The sequence below is a fragment of the Chiloscyllium plagiosum genome, unplaced genomic scaffold (assembly GCF_037043375.1).
Source record: "Chiloscyllium plagiosum isolate Xiang-an unplaced genomic scaffold, Cpla_swu_hap1 HiC_scaffold_25, whole genome shotgun sequence".
In the NCBI taxonomy this organism is placed as follows: domain Eukaryota; kingdom Metazoa; phylum Chordata; class Chondrichthyes; order Orectolobiformes; family Hemiscylliidae; genus Chiloscyllium; species Chiloscyllium plagiosum.
In genome coordinates, this window is record NW_028270163.1 from 47,688,159 (window position 1) to 47,708,606 (window position 20,448).

General features: G+C 39.5%; 1 protein-coding gene across 9 annotated transcripts in view; it reads left to right on the top strand.

Moving 5' to 3' along the window:
* LOC122562232 (endonuclease V-like) overlaps positions 1-20,448 on the top strand; it is a 128,052-nt gene that overhangs the window by 54,891 nt on the left and 52,713 nt on the right. For 4 of the 9 annotated variants that reach the window (XR_015761429.1, XM_088000703.1, XM_088000704.1 and 1 more), the window contains exons 6-7: positions 2,465-2,533; positions 3,239-3,367. Coding sequence is in view for 6 of the 9 variants with exons in the window: in XM_088000703.1 (XP_087856829.1) it covers positions 2,465-2,533; positions 3,239-3,367 (198 nt within the window). In the remaining 3 variants the exon portion in view is untranslated. Of the gene's footprint in view, positions 1-2,464; positions 2,534-3,238; positions 3,368-4,476; positions 5,016-13,144; positions 13,888-18,862; positions 19,976-20,448 lie in introns of those variants that run through there. The other 5 variants (XR_015761430.1, XR_015761431.1, XM_088000702.1 and 2 more) reach the window with 4 other exon arrangements.

Here is a 20,448-nt window from a genome sequence, read left to right on the forward strand (position 1 = left end):
CACAGTACATCAGTGCAAAAAAAGTGATGAAACACATGATGAACAGTAGGACCCAGGGAAACAACACGGAGTAAAGGTAGCTTCCTGTACATGTTCCCCCAGTTCCTTAAGGTAGCAGGTCAGATAGACAGAGTGGTTAAGAAGGCATTTGGAAACTATCTGTATTAGCCAAGGCATAAAGATCAAGAGCAGGGAGGTTATACTGGAACTATTTAAAACATTGATTAAGCCACACCTAGCGTATTGTGTACAGTTCTAGAATCCACATTGTAGGAGGGATGTGACTGAAATGGAGAGGATGCAGAGGAGTTTTACCAGGATATTACGTGGGCTGGAGAGTTTTAATTATGAAGGGAGTTTAGATGGGGTTGTTTTCTTGGAGTAGAGGAGACTAATGGGGACATAATTGCACTATATAAAATTATGAGGGCCATAAACAGGGTAGGAGGAAATGTCTCACTTTGGTAGAGGGGTCAGTGACTGGAGGCATAGATTTAATGTCACGTGTAGGATGTTTAGAGGGGACGTGAGGAAAAAAACATCCAGGGAACGGTGGGAATCTGGAACTTAGTGCCTATAAGAGTGCTGGAGGCAGAAATCCTCATAGCATTTAAGAATTATTTAGAGGAGCATACAGGGCTATGGGCCAATTGCTGAAAAATGGAATGAAAAGAGTTAGGTGATTATGTTTGATCCATGTAGACTCAATTTGCTGGAGGGCCTTTTTCTGTATATCTCTATGACTCTATCTGCAACCATCTTCAGCTGGAAATACCTTGTGGATCATCCATCCATGTATTCTCTTGAGTTCTTCAACATCAGATGGTAGTCTTCAGCCAACCTAGTTCATTTTGGTCTTTATTAAGAACCTGTTGAGCACACTGGATGCAGAAACTTTATGGATATCCCAGTATGGTATTGAAGATCTGTGCTCCTAAGCTAGCCAGGTCCCAATACAAGCTGTTCCATCCAATGACACTGGTGTCTCCCAGTGGTGTGGAAAATTGCCCAGCTATGTCCAATCAACAAAAAACAGGATAAATCTGAGGCAGCCAATTCTGCCCCATTTGAGGTGTGAAATGTCAATAAAATAGTGAAAGCATGGTTGGCAATGCTATCAGTTGATATTTACTCACCAGCAATTGGCTCATTGAATTTCACTTTGTGTTGTAACAGGATTGTTTAACTCCACGCCTCATTGTAACCTTTGTCCAAATGTGAATAAATGAGCTGAATTTCAGAGCTGAGATAAGAGTGACTTCCCTTGACATCATTGCAGTATTCCAAACAGTGTGGCAACAAGGAAGATTGAAGACATTGGAAACTGGGGGGAAAAGGCTAGAGTCTCACTTAGTACAAAGGATAATGGTTGTGGTTATTGAAGGCTAATGATCCAAGTCTCAGGACATCCTTGCAGGAGGTCCACTAGGTAGTGTCCTAGTCTCAACCATCTTCAGTTGTTTCATCAATTAGCAGCTGTTCAACTGACAGGAATCTTCCAGTAAGTGGTTGAAGGAGCTGACTCACCATCACCTTCTCAAGGGCAAATAGGAGAGGCAATAAATGTTGGCCTTGCCTGCAGTGACTATCCTGTGAATGAAAAATCAGCACTTTTATGACATGATAGAACTTTTAACAATTAAGTAGCACAGCTGTTGTTTCTGAAAAAGTATCCAGTCAAATTTTGAAGAAATGAATAAAGGCTAAATAAAAAACCGAAATTACTGAAGGAACTCAGCATGTCTGGCAGCATCTGTGGAAAGAAAGGAAAGTAAATGTTTTGAGTCCAGTGACCTTCCTTCAGAAATTATAGTAGCTAGGAAAAGATGGTATATACATTGATGGAGAGTGGGGACAGAAGGATTAAGTTGATAGATGGAGTGAGTCTGCAGAGAGAAAAAATTATTAGGCAGACGAAAGGTTGGTAGATAGTAAACCAGGGAAGAAAAGTTGATTACAATGAATTGGTGAAAATGGTAGACTGTGCTGAAAGCAGCCAATGTTCTGACAGGGCCTGAGAGTTGGGGATGGGTCGGTAATTTTGAAGGAGGTATTCAGGCTCTAAAATTATTGAACTCAATATTGAGCCTGAAGGCTGCAGGCTCCCCAACCAGGAGGCGAAATTCTGTTCTCCCAACCTCACTGGAGCACAGCAACTAACTCGCGGCAGAAATGTTGGCCAGAAAATACTGGAGAAACTCAGCAGGTCTAACAGCATTTATGGAGAGAGAAACAGAGTTAATGTTTCAAGTCCAATGCATCTTTTTTTCAGAACTCAGTGTTGTGTTTCTTTATAGGACCGGAAAATTATCAAAAGATAAATTGGATGTTGTGTAGCCAGTCGTATTAATGTTATGGGAAAATAATTTATCCATTGTTGCTTAAGTGAAACAGTAATGCAATTATAAAATTTCAGATGCTTCTAATAAAACTTCCCTTTTATTAACATGTTGTTGTTTTGTAGGCTAAAGATCTTCAGAAAGAAGGAAATGCGTTTTCACTAATTGGAAGTTCCGGGAAAGTTTTAGGAATGGTAGGTCTGTTGTATGTTCTACATGTACAGTGTAAATGGTTCTAAAAGTCTTTTTTGTGCACTCTATTTCAGTTAAATTGAACCAAAATATTGCAGGTAGATTAAAACTTACAAGCAATCATCTTGATAATTCCTTGATAGGAAGGGAATTTTGATGAACAGAAGCATTCATATATAAAGACAAAAAAAAAAGCTCAGCAGGCCAGAAAACGTCCACAGTGAGAACAAACAATTAACATTTCAGATGTCAACACTTTATCAGAACCATATATTGAACAAAAACAGAAATAGCTGGAGAACCTCAGCAGGTCTGGCAGTATCTGAAGAAGTATGACTTGACCGAAATGCTATCTCGTTTTTTTCACCACAGATGCTGCCAGAACTGCACAGCTTTTCCAGTAATTTCAATTTTTGTTTCAGATTTTGAGCACCTGCAGTCCTTTGTGTTGCAACAATGACTTAATTTCAAAAGTACTTGCTTAACTATAGAATACTTTGGTTCATTCTCAGGTTGTGAAGGGTGCAGCATCAATTCTTTCTCAACAGAAAATACAACACCTTTCCAATATTCCTGAATTATCAATCACGAGTAGAATTGCAATAAAAGTGATCACAAAGCTATAAATGCTAATGTACAGATTAGCCACTTCAGTCATTAATCTAGTTAATGGATTTATTCTAATTGTATATCTTTGCTTATGCTAGGCTCTCAAAAGCTGTGAGAAAAGCACTAAACCCATTTATGTGTCCGTGGGTCACAGGATTAGTCTGGACACTGCCTTACGTCTGACTCATTCATGTTGCAAATACAGAGTACCAGAACCAATTAGGCAGGTATGAATTTGTTTTTACAAAAATTACTGTCTTCTGAATCGTAACAGTAACTTTATATTATCATTGAGATAGTAAATTTTGCAAAAAGAATAAATTGCAGCTATATATCTAATTGTCGAGTTGAAACATTTCAAAGCATATTATGTCATAAATTATTTATGAAGTGCAGTGATTTGTTACATTAGCCATTGTGACATTTATTCTAAACCATGAACCTCCTTTCAAATGGCAAAGAAGTGAACAATATATTCATTTATTTATATGGTATTGGTCAAGGGAGGTATATTGGCCAGAACAATGGAAGAACCATACAAAACAGGCTCAGGTTTGTCTTTTCATTCAAAGAATGTCACCTTTGATAATACAACACTCCCTTATTCCACTAGAGTGTCACTCTATTTCACATTTATTTTAATGTGTTATGAGCTCAAACCTTGATTTGAGGTTTGAAGCCAGATCATTTTACCCCTAAGATGAGAATATTACTAACTGAATAAACACAGTCCACCAAAGAGCCTTCTTGATTGACTGTGGCATGTCAATCTTATGTAGACCTGAGCGAGTGCACTGCAATATTACTGAGGGGAGAAATGAGTCTTTTCCCACTTAACATAGTATGATTAATACTTCATTTTCTCTATAACAACGTGTTGCTCCTTAGATCTATACACTGTGTTTTAGATAATGGATTTTTATTTTTAAATGTTGAATGGTTTCCATCTTAGAAGTAAAATATTGACTTTCAAAATTTGAAATTCATAATAACATACTAAATTTGTTAACTTACTCCACACTTCATTACAAATTCATGGTTTAATGAAAGAATGTCAGACAATCTTGTCTCTGCAATTATGCATGGTACATTAGTGTAGAAATTCTTAAGTGAGTATGTTTGCCATTCTTTTCTGTATCATTTTATCAGATGCAGTAAGCTATTTATTTTAAATTAGCTAATGACTCCTTAATAATAGTGATGAATTTCAACTGTATACTTTAAACATTTTTACATTCGTGTCTCTTTGAGAGGTTTTGTATATAAAACTGTCGTAAGAAAACAAAAATAATTGCATTCACCATCTCTCAAACCCAGAAACTCCCTTTTTCTTCAGGCCAAACATCTCTGACTGTGGTGACACAGTAATTCTTAATTTCTACACAGCACACAATTTCCCATTGGCAATATTGCTGTACCAACTAAAAAAAAATAAACAATTTATGAGGGGGCCGCAATTATGATTGAATAACACATGCAATATATATTGGAGAAAGAGCTAAAGTTAGCTACCCAGGTACGCAATTCAACTGTTCAGAATTAACTTCTGTTTCTCACATTTGATTAACATATAAATAAAGTGACAGTCTTGTTCGTTGCATACTGCAATGCTTAGATATTCTCTGATGTGATAACATGTTGGTGTTTGTTATTTTATTTCACTAGCAATCTACTTTCCACCCTACCGTAACATTTCTCAATGTACTAATATTTTAAAATTTCTTACTGTTTGCATGGATTATTTATTATACATATGTTTCTTATTCATTCAGAACATATTATGATTTGAGACATAATTCTAAGACTTGTACGTATCTGTAACTCTATTGAACAATATTTAAGAAGCAAAATTTCCAAACAGTAGATTTTGAAGGTGTAAATTATTTTCATTGTTTTATGTGAATTAATAAAGGTAATGCAAATAGATACCAATTTTAAGTCATATGAAATGCTGTAACAAAAGACTTTATCAAAACCTATTCATTTTATTCAGCCTACCATCTTTTTTACTCAAATCAAAATACCCACAGCTATCGTACTTTCAAAACTGCAAAAGGAGATTCACTGAAAAGCAAGTACCACAAACACTGGAAAGGTAGTAAGTGGATAATTTTACAGGAATCGAGGATTTCAACCACTGTAGAGGCAGACATAATAAAAGGGAGAATAATCCAGAGGTTTTACAATGTGTATCCGGAGTTCCCTCTAAGTAGTGTGGCTGCTCCGAGTCTGGGAGGCACACACAGCTAGAAAGAAGATTAGAGGGAACACTGGTGTGTACAAGACTCCATTCTGATCTAACATATCATAAAGGAGGAAGTATTGCTAGACTTGTTAATGGGAAATGAGACATAGCAGAAAAGAGAGTAAGGACTGGATTTTTGCACAGACTCCAGAGAATGGAAAATTTGTGATGTGGAAACCCCACTCTGTCCCTCTGGCAGGGGAATGGGGCCAAGTGTGAGGGCCTATTGAAATTATTGCCTTAACCCATAATATGGGAATCAGATGCTTAAAACACTTTTGAAGTGTAGAAAAGTTCATTTTAAATATCAGGATCTAAATCTTTATTTAAGTCCCTGTTTATTCTAACATGAAAAGATACGTTAAGTTGTCAGTTTTAAAAGAAAGCCTCTGCTCAGCTAATTTATTTGACAGTGTAGATTAGAAAAACAAAACGTTACTATCTATTCCTGCACTTTCATTATATTCTTTGTTGATGTTTCCTGTTACTGCAGCTGAGGTCATTATGAATGTTTGACTATGTTTCAAAAACTAAGCACCAACTTTGAGGGTATGCTGACTTCACATTTTGATTGACGCTTTAAAAGGAATATTAAATGATTAGCTGTTTTGATTTGGTTGCTGAATAGAACTTTTTTAACATATGACAGTTTGAACACTTGGGATTCAAAATGAGTTCAGGTATAAACGTTTTTCAGTATCAATGCTGCATGAATGAGAACTCGTGTGAGAAGTTAATTTTGTTTCAACTCTACATGGTTCCTAAGGACCATCTATGGTGGATCCAGAGTGAGTGGCAATGGAAGAGCCCTGGAGCATGAGGAGCCATGGAATGGGGATGGGTGAGTTGTGAGGGAACTGGAGAGAGTGACATCTTCGAAAACAACTGAAACCAAGTGCCAGAGAAACAAAGTGGACCTTTTAAATAATTAATCTACGTAAATGATTTGAAAGAATAATGTTTGGTTACGAAATTTGCTGGTGATCCAAAGACAGGTAGGGATGTTATTTGTGATGAAGGGTATGCAAAGGATATAGAGTGAGTGGCCAAAAAATGTATTACTAGTGTATATTGTAGGAACATGAAGATTTCTCCATTTTGAAAGGAAGGATAGAAAAGCAATGTATTCTTAAGTAGGGAAAGATTTGCAAAATTCTGTGGTGCAGAGGAATCTGGGTATCAGGTACAGGAATCACAAAAATTAGTCTGCAGATGCAGCAATTAATTTAGAAGCCAAAAGAATTGTTGGTGTTTATTGCCAGGAGAGTGGAATAAAGGAGCATGAAAATTTTACTACAGCTGTATCTTCTGTTGGTGAGATGTCATCAACTGCATGCAGTTTTTGTCTCTTTCCTTGAGATAGGTTACAATAGTATTCGAAGCAGTTTGGCAAAGATGGACATGGCTCATTACTGGGATGAGGGGCTTATCTTGTTTGAAAAGGGAGTTTGGGACACTTTGAGTGAAAGGTGATCTCAGTGAAACATGTAAAAATTTGAGGGGTCTTGATATGGTGGATGCAGAGAGGACTTTTCTCCTTACATCTTGAGAGCGTTGTTTAAAAACAAAAGGCCTATTTAGGATAAGATGGCAAGAGCTTTTTTTTTCCCTTAAAGGGTCATTGATTTGTAGAATTCTCTGTTGCAGAGCTCGTTGGAGGCTGAATCCTTGAATATTTTTAAGGCTGAGTTAGATAGTTCTTGATTGACAGAGGAGTCTAAGGATATCGGAAACTGAGGCCACAATCAGAGCAGCCATGATATTATGACATGGAAGAGCAGGCTTTGAATGGCTGAATGGCCTACTCCTGTACCTCATTCGTACATTCTTGTTCATTTAACAGGTCATTTTCAGGTCAGAGTTTAACAGGATATTTTCAGGTCAGATGGTTGAAATTTGTAGGATACCACAATGATCAATACTTGGATTTCAGCTAACTAGTCTACATCAATGTTTTAGATGAGGGGAACAATTAAGATAGAAGGAGAAATATTTAAAAGGGTCACAAGGATCACTTTTTTTCACAGAGAGTGGTTCAGATATGGAAAGAACTGCCAGAGAAATTGGTAGATGCAGGGACAGTTACAACATTTAGAATACATTTGAATACGCACATGAATTGGAAAGGTTTAGAATGCAGGCTAGTAGGACTAGTTCAGTTCAGGAAACTTGGTCGGCATGAACTGGTTGGACCAAAGGGTCTGTTTCCATGTCGTACGACTCTATTAACGTTAGCTCAGCAAGTAAACTGTCGGGAGGCTATAACAGGGTTGCAAGTGATACCTACAAGTTGAGTGAGTGGGAATATATAAGGTGGATGGAATACAATGCAGAGAAATGTTAAGTTATCCACAAAGAAGAATGGATTTTTTTTAAGAGAGAAGTAGTGGAAAACGTTTTAATCGTGGCACCTTGACATTTTTGTACACAAGTTGCAGAAAGTTAACACCCAACGAATTAGAGAAGGAAATGCTCCGTTAAGTTTTACTACAAGGGGGTTCACATATAAGAAGCCTTATTCCGCACCCTCCTGTCACCACTCCTGAAATACTGTGTGCAGTTTTCATCTCCTGAGGAATTATACTTGCCTTAGAAAGCATTCAATGAAAGTTCGCTAAATTGATTCGGATGATGAGATTGTAGTATGAAAAATAGTTGAATAAATAATGCCTAAAGTTGATTGAATAAATAACACAGCAGGCCAGGCAGCATCCAAGGAGCAGGAGAATCAACGTTTTGGGCACATACCCTTCATCAGGAATGAGGCTTGTGGGCTGGGAGGCTGAGAGATAAATGGGAGGGGGTGGGGCTGGGGGGGAAGGTAGCTGAGAATGCAATGGGTAGATGAAGCTCGGGGAGAAGATGATAGGTCAGAGAGGAGGGTGGAACGGATAGATGGAAAAGTTGATGGACAGGTCAGGAGGGTGGTGCCGAGTTGAAGGCTTGGGACTGGGATAAGGTCGGGGGAGGGGAAATGAGGAAATTGGTGAAATCCATGTTAATCCCGTGGGGTTGCAGGGTCCCAAGGCGGACTATGAGGCGTTCTTCCTCCAGGCGTCAGGTGGTAATCGTTTTGGCACTGGAGGAGGCCCAGGACCTGGATGTCCTTGGTGGAGTAGGAGGGGAAGTTGAAGTGTTCGGCCACAGGGCGGTGGGGTTGGTTGGTGCAGGTGTCCCAAAGATGTTCTCTGTAGCAATCCTAAAGTTGGCATCCTGTCTCCCCGATGTAGAGGAGACCACATTGGGTGCAACGGATACAGCAGGTGACATTTGTGGAGGTACAGGTAAATTTCTGTTGGATGTGGAAGGATCCTTTGGGGCCTTGAAGAGAGGTGAGGGAGGAGGTGTGGATGCAGGTTTTGCACTTCCTGCGGTGGCAGGGGAAGGTGCCGGGAGTGGTACAGGCTGGTGGGGGGCGTGGACCTGACAAGGAGTCGGGGAGGGAATGGTTTCTCCGGAACACTGATAGGGGTGGGGATAGAAATATATGTCTGGTGGTGGATTCTGTTTGTAGGTGGCGGAAGTGGGAGAGGTTGGTGGGGTGGAAGGACAGGGCGGTTCTGTCCTTGTTGCTTTGGGAGGGGTGGGGCTCAAGGGCGGAGGTGCATGAAATGGAGGAGATGCGCTGGAGGGCATCGTCGACCACGTGGGAGGGGAAATTGCAGTCCTTGAAGAAGGATCGCAGTCTCCAACCTCATCGTCCACGAACCCGCTCCTACCAAAGATTCATAAAACTCACATCCACGGTCGACCCATTGTCTCAGTCTGCTCCTGATCCACTGAACTCATCTCTGTATACCTTGACACCGTCCTGTCCCCCTTAGTCCAGGAACTCCACACTTATGTTCAGGACACCACCCACACCCTTCACCAACTCCAAGACTTTTATTACCCTGGCTCCCTATGCCTTATCTTCACCATGGACATCCAGTCCCTGTATATACCCATCCGCCACGACAAAGGTCTCTAAGCCCTCCGTTTCTTCCTTTCATGCCGTCCCAACCAGTACCCTTCCACCAATACCCTCATCTGCCTGGCTGAACTGGTCCTCACCTTTAACAATTTCTCCTCACAATCTTCCCACTTCCTCCAAACCAGTGGGGTAGCCATGGGCACCCGCATGAGCCCCAGCTATGCCTATCTCTTTGTCAGGTACATGGAACAGCCCATCTTCTGCAGCAACGCTGGCACTATCCCTCACCTTTTCCTCCACTACATCAATGACTGTATCAGCGCTACCTCGTGCTCTCACCTGGAGATTGATCAACTTCACTAACACCTTTCACCCTGACCTCACATTCACCTGGACCATCTCGGACACCACTCTCCCCTTTCTGGACCTCTCCATCTCCAGCAATCGACTAACCACAGACATCTACTACAAACCCACAGACCCTTTCCCATCCATCCGTTCCACCCTCCTCTCTGACCTATCATCTTCTTCCCCATCTTCATCCACCTATCGCACTCTCAGCTACCTTCCCCCAGCCCCCTTCCATTTATCTCTCAGTCTCTTGGCCCACCAGCTTAATTCCTGATGAAGGGCTTATGCCTGGAACATCGATTCTCCTGCTCCTGAGATGCTGCCTGGCTTGCTGTGCTTTTCCAGCACCACACTTTCGACTCTGATCTCTAGCATCTTCAATCCTCAGTTTTTCCTGAATAAATAACACCTAGATGAAAGAGAGGTGATCTCATTGAAGCATACAAAATTCTTGAGGGGATTAACTGGGCTGATGCTAAGAGAACTTTTTTATTCCCCAGTTTGGGACTCTGGAATTAGGGACTAAAGGGAAAAGCTATTTGAGAGATGAGGACATTTTTTTTTCATTCAGGTGTTGGTGAACTTTTAGAATTCTTTAACTCCGATCGCACAGATGCTCTGTGTTGAGCATATTCAATCCAGAGATTGCCATACTTTTGGTATCAAGGGATTTGGGAATCTTACAATAGCTGTGGAAAATCAATCGTGATCTTGTTAAATGGAAGAACTGGCTCAAAGGACAGAATGGTCTACTCCTGCTAGTATTTCTTATCTTATACTCTTAAGCAGCTAGTCAAGGTATTGAAAGATAATTAGAAAGCAAAGAGAAAAATATGAAAAAATAGAGTATGAATCAGTATAATAAGCAAACTAATGTCATAGGATCCAATGCCCCTGTACTGGCTGGGATGCTGAACACTTGAGGCGTAGCAATACTTCTAGTCCTCCTTGCTATTAATTCGCCCCTCACTCACGATTGACCTCAGCATCCCTACTCCAAACCTCCTGGCTACACTTGAGCAGTAAATTAGCAGCAGCTTTGGCACAGTGAACTAATCATCCTCCTGTTACTGAGAGAGTTGGTGATGTTAGAATATGAAGCATGTCATGCTGCCAGGGGCCATTTTCTGCCCTGGTAGGATAAAATGTCACTGCATCCCCCACTGTGTAGGCAGGAATACAACTAGAAATCAGTGCAAGAAAATAGGCTAAACCAATACTTGGCTCAAATGCCTTTCTGTTGTGTTTCTTTTGTGCAGGGGGCTTCTTTGAGCTGGGCTAAAAGCAAATGCCATTTTTCATGTGAATTTAACAGCTGCCATTGTATAATGAACTTTGTTTTCTGAGCTAAACTGAGAATCTGTTTCTATCAAAGTGAGAAGCATTAAGTCGCTGCCTGGCGCTCCTTACATCACATGCTGATATTTAGTAATTGAGTAATAAATTATTTTTAGACAACATGTCTCTGCTGTATAACTTCAGCACTGCTGTTCACTTGATCTACAGTTACTGTCTAGAATGCGACAAAGGAAAAACAGATCCAAAATTAACAGGATCAGGAGCAGTTTTGTTCAATATGTGCAAAATCTACTTCTGGCAATGAATGCTGGAGATACATTTTTTGTAATGATTACCAAAAGATACTTCTGAGTATGAAACACAGCGAAACTTTACTTTTGATATATAAAATAAGGTCAATATGAGGATGTGGGTGTTGCTGGCTAAACCAGTACTTTTTGACCACTCCTAATTGCCCTGCAGAAAGTGGTAAAGAGCTGCTTTCTTGAGCCGCTGCGGTCCATGAGGTGTGGGAGCAGCCATAATACTGTTAGGAAGTTCCAGGATTTTGACCCAAAACAGCAAAGGAACAGTGATGTAGTAGGCGAAAGTGAGGACTGCAGATGCTGGAGATCAGAGTCAAGGTTAGAGTGGTGCTGGAAAAGCACAGCAGGTCAGGCAGCACCCTCATTCCTGATGAAGGGCTTTTGCCTGAAACATCAATCTTCCTGCTCCTCAGACGCTGCCTGACCTGCTGTGCTTTTCCAGCACCACTCTAATCTTAACAGTGATGTAGTTCCAAGTCAGGATAGCTTGTGGCTTGGAAGGAAAATGTCAGGTGGTGATGATCCAGTGTGTCTGCATAAGTAGTGTGGGTCGCAGGTTTGCAAAGTTTTAGCAGCCTTAGTGTGTTACTGGATAGCACAGAATAAGGAATGTATAATAACATGCGTGGTTTTTTCAAGATGAGAAATACTTTTGTATTACACTTCGGTCTTAGCTGAACATGTAAGTGGCAGAAACATAAAATTCAGAGCAGAAGGTCAAGAGCTGTTATAATGAGCATTTCAAATAACTTACCATATACTATTTTGCACCTCTGTTTTAGAACAAAGTGAGATTCATCTTACCATGCTGGTGTTGGGAATCTTGCCTTTGGAAATGAAATTTATTACTTTAAAGTCACAGTAAGTTCAGAGCAGCAAATTAGCTGATAGGATTTCACTGTGGTGTACTGTGATTTTTAAATCACAACACATTCTCCCAACTTCAGTCCAGGTTCTAGTTCCAATTTAAAATTGGAACAGCAAAACAGGATAGATACCAGGAAAAGGATATCCAAAATTAACAAAAAGAAGTGTGAACTGAAATCAAAGAGAATATTGAATTAATGAACAATAGGTGAAGGGGAACATCCATTCAAGATTAAATCAAAAAATCTGCTGTGCTCTAACTTGGCTGCTGCAGTTGGAATGACATTTTTCCTGCTTCCTTTCTGAACCACTGTGGTTTCCTGTGCAAGAGGCAAATAAAGAGGGAGTAAAAGAACTCAATTTATCACGGGCAAGGAAGGAGTAGAAGATTATTCTGGGAAGACTAGACTAAGGGGGAAGTGGCAATGGCAGGGTGGGAGCATGGGCTTGTGTGACTATGGACTAGTGGAGCCAGTTTACCTGTTTCTGTGCTGTAAATTCTATGTAATTCAGTGTAAAATTAGGGAAGAGGTACCCAAAGAAGCACTTTACTGTTTTTCATTCCGTGGATTGTATCTGCTCTTGGTGATTTCAAATCAAAACATCCAGCAGGACCAAGATGATTTCACAGCATTAGTGGGAGCAAAGTCTGCAATTAGGGAGAGTAACCCTTATGAAAGGAATAAAGCAAAGAATTATGAATGGTGGAAATCTAAAATAAAAATAGAAATTACTGGAAAAACCCAGCAGGTCTGACAGCATCTTTGGAGAGAAAGCAGAATTTAACATTTCAAGTTCCATGACCTTTGTTCAAAACTTGAGTTTATGAAAGGAGCCCTGCTCAATACGTGGCTGTCGAAGTTGAAAAGAAAAGGCTGACTGAGCTACGAGAGAACAAAGAAAAAATGTATTTGTGTGTGCCAGCCAATGTGAGGGTGAAAATGTTGATGGATAGAAGGTTTATATTGTTTGCTGTCTTCTGCTGTGAGACTTATGGATTCTTTCAATGGAATTGCATCTTCAGGTTGGTGAACTAAGAATAACATTTAATGTGAAATTATTGGATGAAGATTGGAAGACGTTTCGGGAGGCTCAGAACGGCCTGTTCTTCTAAATAATTAAATAGTGCATTATGGCCAAATTTGGTCCCTGTGGAGAACAATATGCATCCTTTCGACAGTCAGCCTTTGAAAAGTGATGAGTTAACATAGAAGTAATCAGATTGAAAAATGCCCGTCTTTCTAAAACAGCCATCAGTGTAATGAGTGCAGTTTTTGGTTAAAAGGAGCAGATTTATCTACAGGAACATATTGATGCAGTGTGTTGTCAGCATAATCAAAATAAAGAATTACCTGAAACATAAAGGTGTAATGCTTTATAAAGAAATATTTTTACAGTGCTGCAGCAGGTTGAGTACCTTGTGCTATTCTGCTGCTTTGGGAATTCAGATGAGTATGCTGCCTTTGTTGTTATTTTGTATAAGAAAACACTATTAGCTGTACATTTTGTGCCTGCGGTAATATTTTGAATGGTTCCAGCACATTTCCTGTTTCAGTGTCTCCGTCTGTTTAACAGACATAACTGTTTCTAGCCCTGTGCATGAAAACTCCACACTTAAGTTCCTTCCATTAATAGTTAGAATACTTTGATATCAACTCCTACCTTAAAATTAATTTTCATTGATTTATACATTTATTGGAAAGATAATTTCAAACTGGACAGTCTCCATTCCTGACTGCTGCCATCATCAACTACCCTGGAGAGATCATTAGTAGCTTCTAGCTATATGGTACAGATCTCAGGATCTTGGCTCTTATTGGTCATGTTAAGTTATAAATGGCAACGTAGGTGGTATATTTTCTAGACTTTATAAAAGTATTGGTTTTGCTTGTAATTGAACAGAAGGGTAAGTGGAGGTTTCAGTGTGGAAATAGAAAACAATCATTATTTGACATTCAAAGGTCCTAATTTCCAATGTACTTGTGACAACAGAAATTAGCTCTTTGAAATTATTAGTAATGTGAAGTATGTTTAAAAAATATGTAGTTTAATAAAAACATGAGTTCCATTGCGCAAATTTGATGATTCACTCAGAGAGTGTTGACACAACACCTCCAGAGCTTTTAGAGATGTCACCAAAGTAATGATGAGGAGGATCAGAAGTCTCCTGAGACTCTGCTTCAGTACTTCATCAGTATTCCTCCCATTTGGATGGTCCATTAAGACTGTCTTTCAGTGAATCACAAATATTGATGACAGTGCTGCCAGCATGACTTTAGCCCTGCACATAATATGACTTAATTTGGGGGGGGGGAGTTGATTTTACCAAGCGATCAAGTTATAGGAAAATGTGCACCAACGTGCCAGGATTTGACACTCAAATCATCAAAGCAGAGTCTGTTCTTTGTCCTCAACCCAAACAGATAGGTGAAGCCTAGGTCAGTTCTCAAATGAACTACCTTTTCAGTTATGAAAGAATTAATTTGTTTCACCCAAGTAAATTAAAGTGGCTATATTTCTTTGCCGAACTGCAAATAAAATCACCTTAGCATTGTGCTTCAGTGGTTCAGCAAAAATGTCCCAGAAAACTTCTGTCGCTTGAAAATGTTACAATTCATTCTTAGTATAAAAGAAAACTGGACTTTATTATTGGCCACATTTGCCAATGTCTAAGTGACGAGCGGTTGAATGCATTGTAAGATTGAGCTAAAGTGTAGTAATTTTCCTGTCTTCATGCTGAAGTAGGTATAAATACTTCCGGGAGTAAAAATATAATCAACAGATGAATAGCTTTAGGAAAATAAACGAGGTATAGGTAGGAAAAATATGAGTGCCCATTGAATGGTGTGCACCACAACAACTCTTTTAAAAGCACTGATAGTTACAGAAGTAGGGTAAATACGATGTTATTTAAATGTGACAAATTGATTATAAATTTTAAGAATTGAACCAAATAGAATATACAATGGTATTTAAAAACAAAAGTAAGTTTCACCCTCACCACCTGAGCATTAAAACTGATGGAGAAGATGACTGACTTCATCTGATTTCAGTGGCATAGAAATTGAGTGGATTCAACGATGATTAAGGTGAAAGTTGCTCCCACTGTAAACATGCAAGAAATCACATGGTGATGGTTTGTTCTGGCTATTCACAATTCTTACAGGTTATTAACAAGAATACAGCATGTAGTTCTGACCTAGAATGAAGATGATGACTGTGCAATATTTGTACAGTATAATTTGCCATCAGTAGCAGTGCCACTGCACTTGATAAGCATATGTACAGTACTTAGAGTCATAGAGTCATAGAGATGTGCAGCATGGAAACAGACCCTTGGGTACAACTCATGCCGACCAGATATCCCAATCTAGTCCCACCTGCCAGCACCCGGCCCATATCCCTCCAAACCCTTCCTATTCATATACCCATCCAGATGCCTCTTAAATGTTGCAATTGTACCAGCCTCCACCACTTCCTTTGGCAGCTCATTCCATATACGTACCACCCTCTGCGTGAAAAGGTTGCCCCTTAGGTCACTTTTATATCTTTCCCCTCTCACCCTAAACCTATGCCCTCTAGTTCTGGACTCCCACACCCCAGGGAAAAAGAGTTTGTCTATTCAAACCTCCCAACTCCTGTACTCAATACTCTGAACAATAAAGGAAAGCATACCAAACGCCTTCTTCACTACCCTGTCTACCTGCCCCTCCACTTTCAAGGAGCTATGAACCTGCACTCCAAGGTCTCTTTGTTCAGCAACACTCCCAAAGTTAAATTCAGAATTTCTGTTAATAATCATCTGTTGGGAAAATAGATTCTCTGATTTGATTTGATTTATTGTTGCCACGTGTACTTAAGTACAATGAAAAGTTTTGTTTTGCATGCAGTACCAGCAGATCATAACATACAAGGACATATATATGATAGGGTGTTTAGATAAAGCGAGGTATACAAGAGTATGGCTGCACAGAAGGTGCACAAAAGCCAGATCAACATTAGATTTGAAATTGGAAAGATCCATTCATCCATTCAGCAATCTAATCAGGGAAGAAGCTGTCCTGAACTTGTTGGTACCCACATTTAAGCTTTTGTATCTAATGCCTAGCTTTGATGATGTTGGCAGCCTTCCTGAGGCACCGAGAGGTGTAGATGGAGTCCATGGATGGGAGATTGGCTTGTCTGATAGTCTGGGCTATGTACACAACTTTCTGTAGTTTCTTACAGTCCTGGGCTAAGCAGTTGCCATAGCAAGCTGTTAATCACCCAGATAGAATGCCTTCTATAGTGCCTCTGTAAAGGTTGGTGAGGGTCCTTATGGACATTCTCAGTAGAAATAGTTAATCCTGTCTTTCAGGTGTTAGGTGACAAATTTGAATTCATTCATTATGAAAAAGTTCCTTTACCACTGCACTTCAAGCCATAGTCCCACAGCTCACTGAACAATGTTGCAGTAGTTTTGAGTGGAATGCATCTAAGTAATTTATGGTGTTGTGGAGTGAAGGTGTTAGACATGTTCAGATAATTAAATTTCCAATATTGACCTCAGCACTTCTGACATTTTAATATTTTTAAAAAGGTGTTTGGAAAAAAAATCCAAAATTGCTTAACAGCAATGTTCTAGCTGCCCAGTTTGTCAGCCGGTTTGCACTGGAATGTCACCAGGCAGCAATGAATTCAGTAGGAATGCCTCAAGAAAGGCGAGATGGTAACTTAAAAAAAATCAAAAGCTCACTTCCAAAAAAAATCTTGGCTCCTGGCTTCTGATTTTATATTACTGTAATGAATAAAATAAGTCAGCCTTCATAACTAGCTGATCTGAACAATGCCAAATCTCAAGTTAATATATATTTTCCCCTTCCATACTGTTTTTATGGTACAAAGTAATGTTTCAGCACCTAGCAACTGCATTGGGACATAACATTAATGTAACAAAATTGCTACATTTTCTTTCTCATATCATAATATCATTTGAATGTTAATCACGCATGGGATTATAATGTTCGCTGTATAAATTGCACAGATTACATTTTGTGACAGAATTGTAATAATGCAGCAGTTTAATATATGACTCAGCCATATATTCAAAGCCACCGTTGAATGTGACTGCCTTGAAAACATTCATATTATTCAAATAAATGCTCACCAGTCTTTAAGATGCATGTTCTGTTGGGTTCAATCCAGATCTACGAAACACCAGCTCGAAAAACTGGTTTGAATCAGTGCTCCACTACAAAGACCCACAGCAAACCCACAGCAAGCATCTCAATTTATATCCATCCATTCATTCAAAATGAAAGTGCTTGGATTTGACATGTCCTGAGTTTTATTATTTAGTGATGTTTTAAATAATAAATTCTCCCCAACTTCATACTTGTCCCTTGGACTCAAAGGTCCTAACTTCTGTGAAACACTTTTCCAGAAAGGGCTTCCTACTTAGATGGCAAAATCTTGTTTTCTCATGAAGCAGTCCAAAATTAAAGCTTTAAAACTAAATTGATATTTAATTATTTAAAATTTCAATCAATACTTTAACCATACAAGTGTCAAATCACTTTGTCCCAATGTATTTTGATGGATGGTAGTGAATGAGAAATGGCTTCAAGAGGCTAATTATGACAAAGGGTTTGTGAGTTGTCCCAGTTTGTATTCCAGAATGAATTTGTCAGTGTTAACTTTGGTTGTTTGATTTTCTGAACATGTCTCAAAGCCAATAAAAATTATAGTTCCTGCTTCCCTTTCCCATGTAGCCACTGCCTCAGTAAACTTTGTGTCACACTCAGCAATATTTACATTGGTTGGAACACCCAGGAGAACTCTACTGCTCTTCTTTAAATAACATGCTGGGATCTTTTATGCTAACATTAGAGTGTAGATAGGGCATTGGTTAATAACGCACCCAAAAGGCAATTGTGTTGCACTTTCTCAGCGCTGCACTGAAGTGTCAGTCTAGATTTTGAACTCAAAGGGATCTTCAGCCCAGAATCTTCTGACTCAGCAGTCCTGAGCCATGGCTAGTAAAATAATGAAAGGTGCACTATCCCTGTTCAAACCAGTTCCTTGATGCTCAAATTCTGGACAACAGAGTATTTGCCTGTTCGTCTCGTCACCAGGAATGCACGCCATGGAAGCAACTTGAATGTGAACTGTGCACTTATATCATGAATCCTGGGCACTTTTCCAGCAGCAAATTGGGTGGAAGTCACATTGGTTTTTCTGATTTAAAATAATTCAGCAATAAGTAAGGTATTTACTGCAGCGCAACAAGCTGTTAGCGTCCAAGATTATACACTCAGACCTATTGCCTGCATGACTTGACCATGTGCAATGAATATGTGCTTCATCTGAAAGCTATAATTGGCTGTATTCTGACTTTGTTATCAAAATATTGTGAATAGTCAATAATATTCAAAATTGAAGGGATGTGGGAACATAAAACTTAGAAGCAGAAGTAGACCATTTGCCCTACGACCCTGCTGAAACATCCAGTAAGATCATGGCTGATCTGGTTCTAGTCTCAGCTCCCCTTCCTGTTAGGACACCATGACCTTTGACTGCCTTGTCAATCTAATCTGATCTGCCCTATCTTGAAGAGTTTAAATGATCAACATACATTAGATTGTGGAACTTTCTTCCCCAGAAAATAATGGCGCTCTGAGAGAAAAGAAATCCTGTCATCTCCATCTTTAACATGCGATCCCTCATTCTTAAACTGTGTCTCCTATTTCTGTCTCTCCTACAGGATTGCCTTTATTCTTCTGAACTTCAATGGGTGAAGATCCAAACAGTTCAATCTTTCTTCATAAGATTAACCTTTCAACCCAGGAATGAGTCAAGTGAACCTTTTTTGAGCTGCTTCTAACGTAATTGTGACCTTTTGTTTTCAAGTGAAGAGACCAAAATTCTATACAGTATTCCAGATGTGGTGTCACCAAAATCCTGCACGGCTGCAGTAAAACTTACTTGCATTTATATTCTATTGCCACTGAAATAAACACCAATATTCCACCTGCCCTCCTAATCACTTGTTGCACATTAATTATTGTTAAAAATCACACAATACCAGGTCATAGTCCAACAGGTTTATTTGGAAGCACTAGCTGTTGGACTATAACCTGGTGTTGTGGGATTTTTAATTTTCGTGATCGAGAATGTGGTGTTGGAAAGAAACAGCAGGTCAGGCAGCATCCGAGGAGCAGGAGATGTTTCATCAGGACCTTCATCAGGAACTCTCGACTTTGATCTCCAGTATCTGCAGTCCTCGCTTTCTCCTGATTTTTAACTTTGTCCACCCAAGTCCAACACCGGCTCCTCCACATCATTAATTATTACAACACTTACTTTTGTGGAACTTCAACTTCCCCTTGACTGCCCTTTGAATTCTGGTATTTTCATCGTGACAAATGTCTTATTCTAAACATAAACAGCATTAATACTCATGTCCTTGTTGGCTTTGTCATATCATCAAGCCTAGCTTTGTAATCATGTTTCACATTCTGTCCCCCAGGAAAGCTTCCAGTATTTATTTATCCCCTTGGTTACACAGTCACTTTTACAGGTTATTGTTTCAGGTATTGTTTGGATTGTCAAGATGAAAGGCAACTATGCATGAAAAAGGGACAGTTGAATTTAGATCCAGTTCTAGCACCAAATCAGGGTTAACATTGGCTAAATACAAAATGAAGTTCACTCTCTTCTAAGGGGATTCTATTGGAGAGCATCTGCATTTGTCTTCTGCGTTCACTCTTCTCCTCCACAGTAGCCATTCTTAAAATCTGTGTAAGCATTTGAATTCATCATTAAGAAAACCTTCGCTCTATTAGTCTAAATAGAATAATATACAAGCCCAAAATATGAAATACAAGTTGTGCTTTAACTTGTTTTGCTGCACAGTTCTCCCTCTTATGAATGTTCTTGCTGCATGGACATCTCTTTATCTTACCCTTGTGTTGAAAGGGGAAGGATTAAAGTGCTGGAAAGAAAGATCTGACTCAGCTGTGACCTTCTGTAGTGCCATGTCATTGCAATATGAGCAGCTGTATGATCTGAACTGAAAAACCTGAGGGAGCCAAAGTTTCAAAGACAGGGTGCTAGCAAAAACCCCATGTCACCGCTTATGTTGGGGTAAAAGTATTTGTGCATTAATGCAAATAAAGCTTGAACTTTAAAATCTGACAGAATTGCACAAACACGCATCCATTACACAGATATCACTTAGCAATAGAGTCATAGACTTGTACCCTTTAGCCCGACTCCTCTACTTTTTGTCATTTACATAAATGATTTCGATGCAAGCATAAGAGGGACAGTTAGTAAGTTTGCAGATTA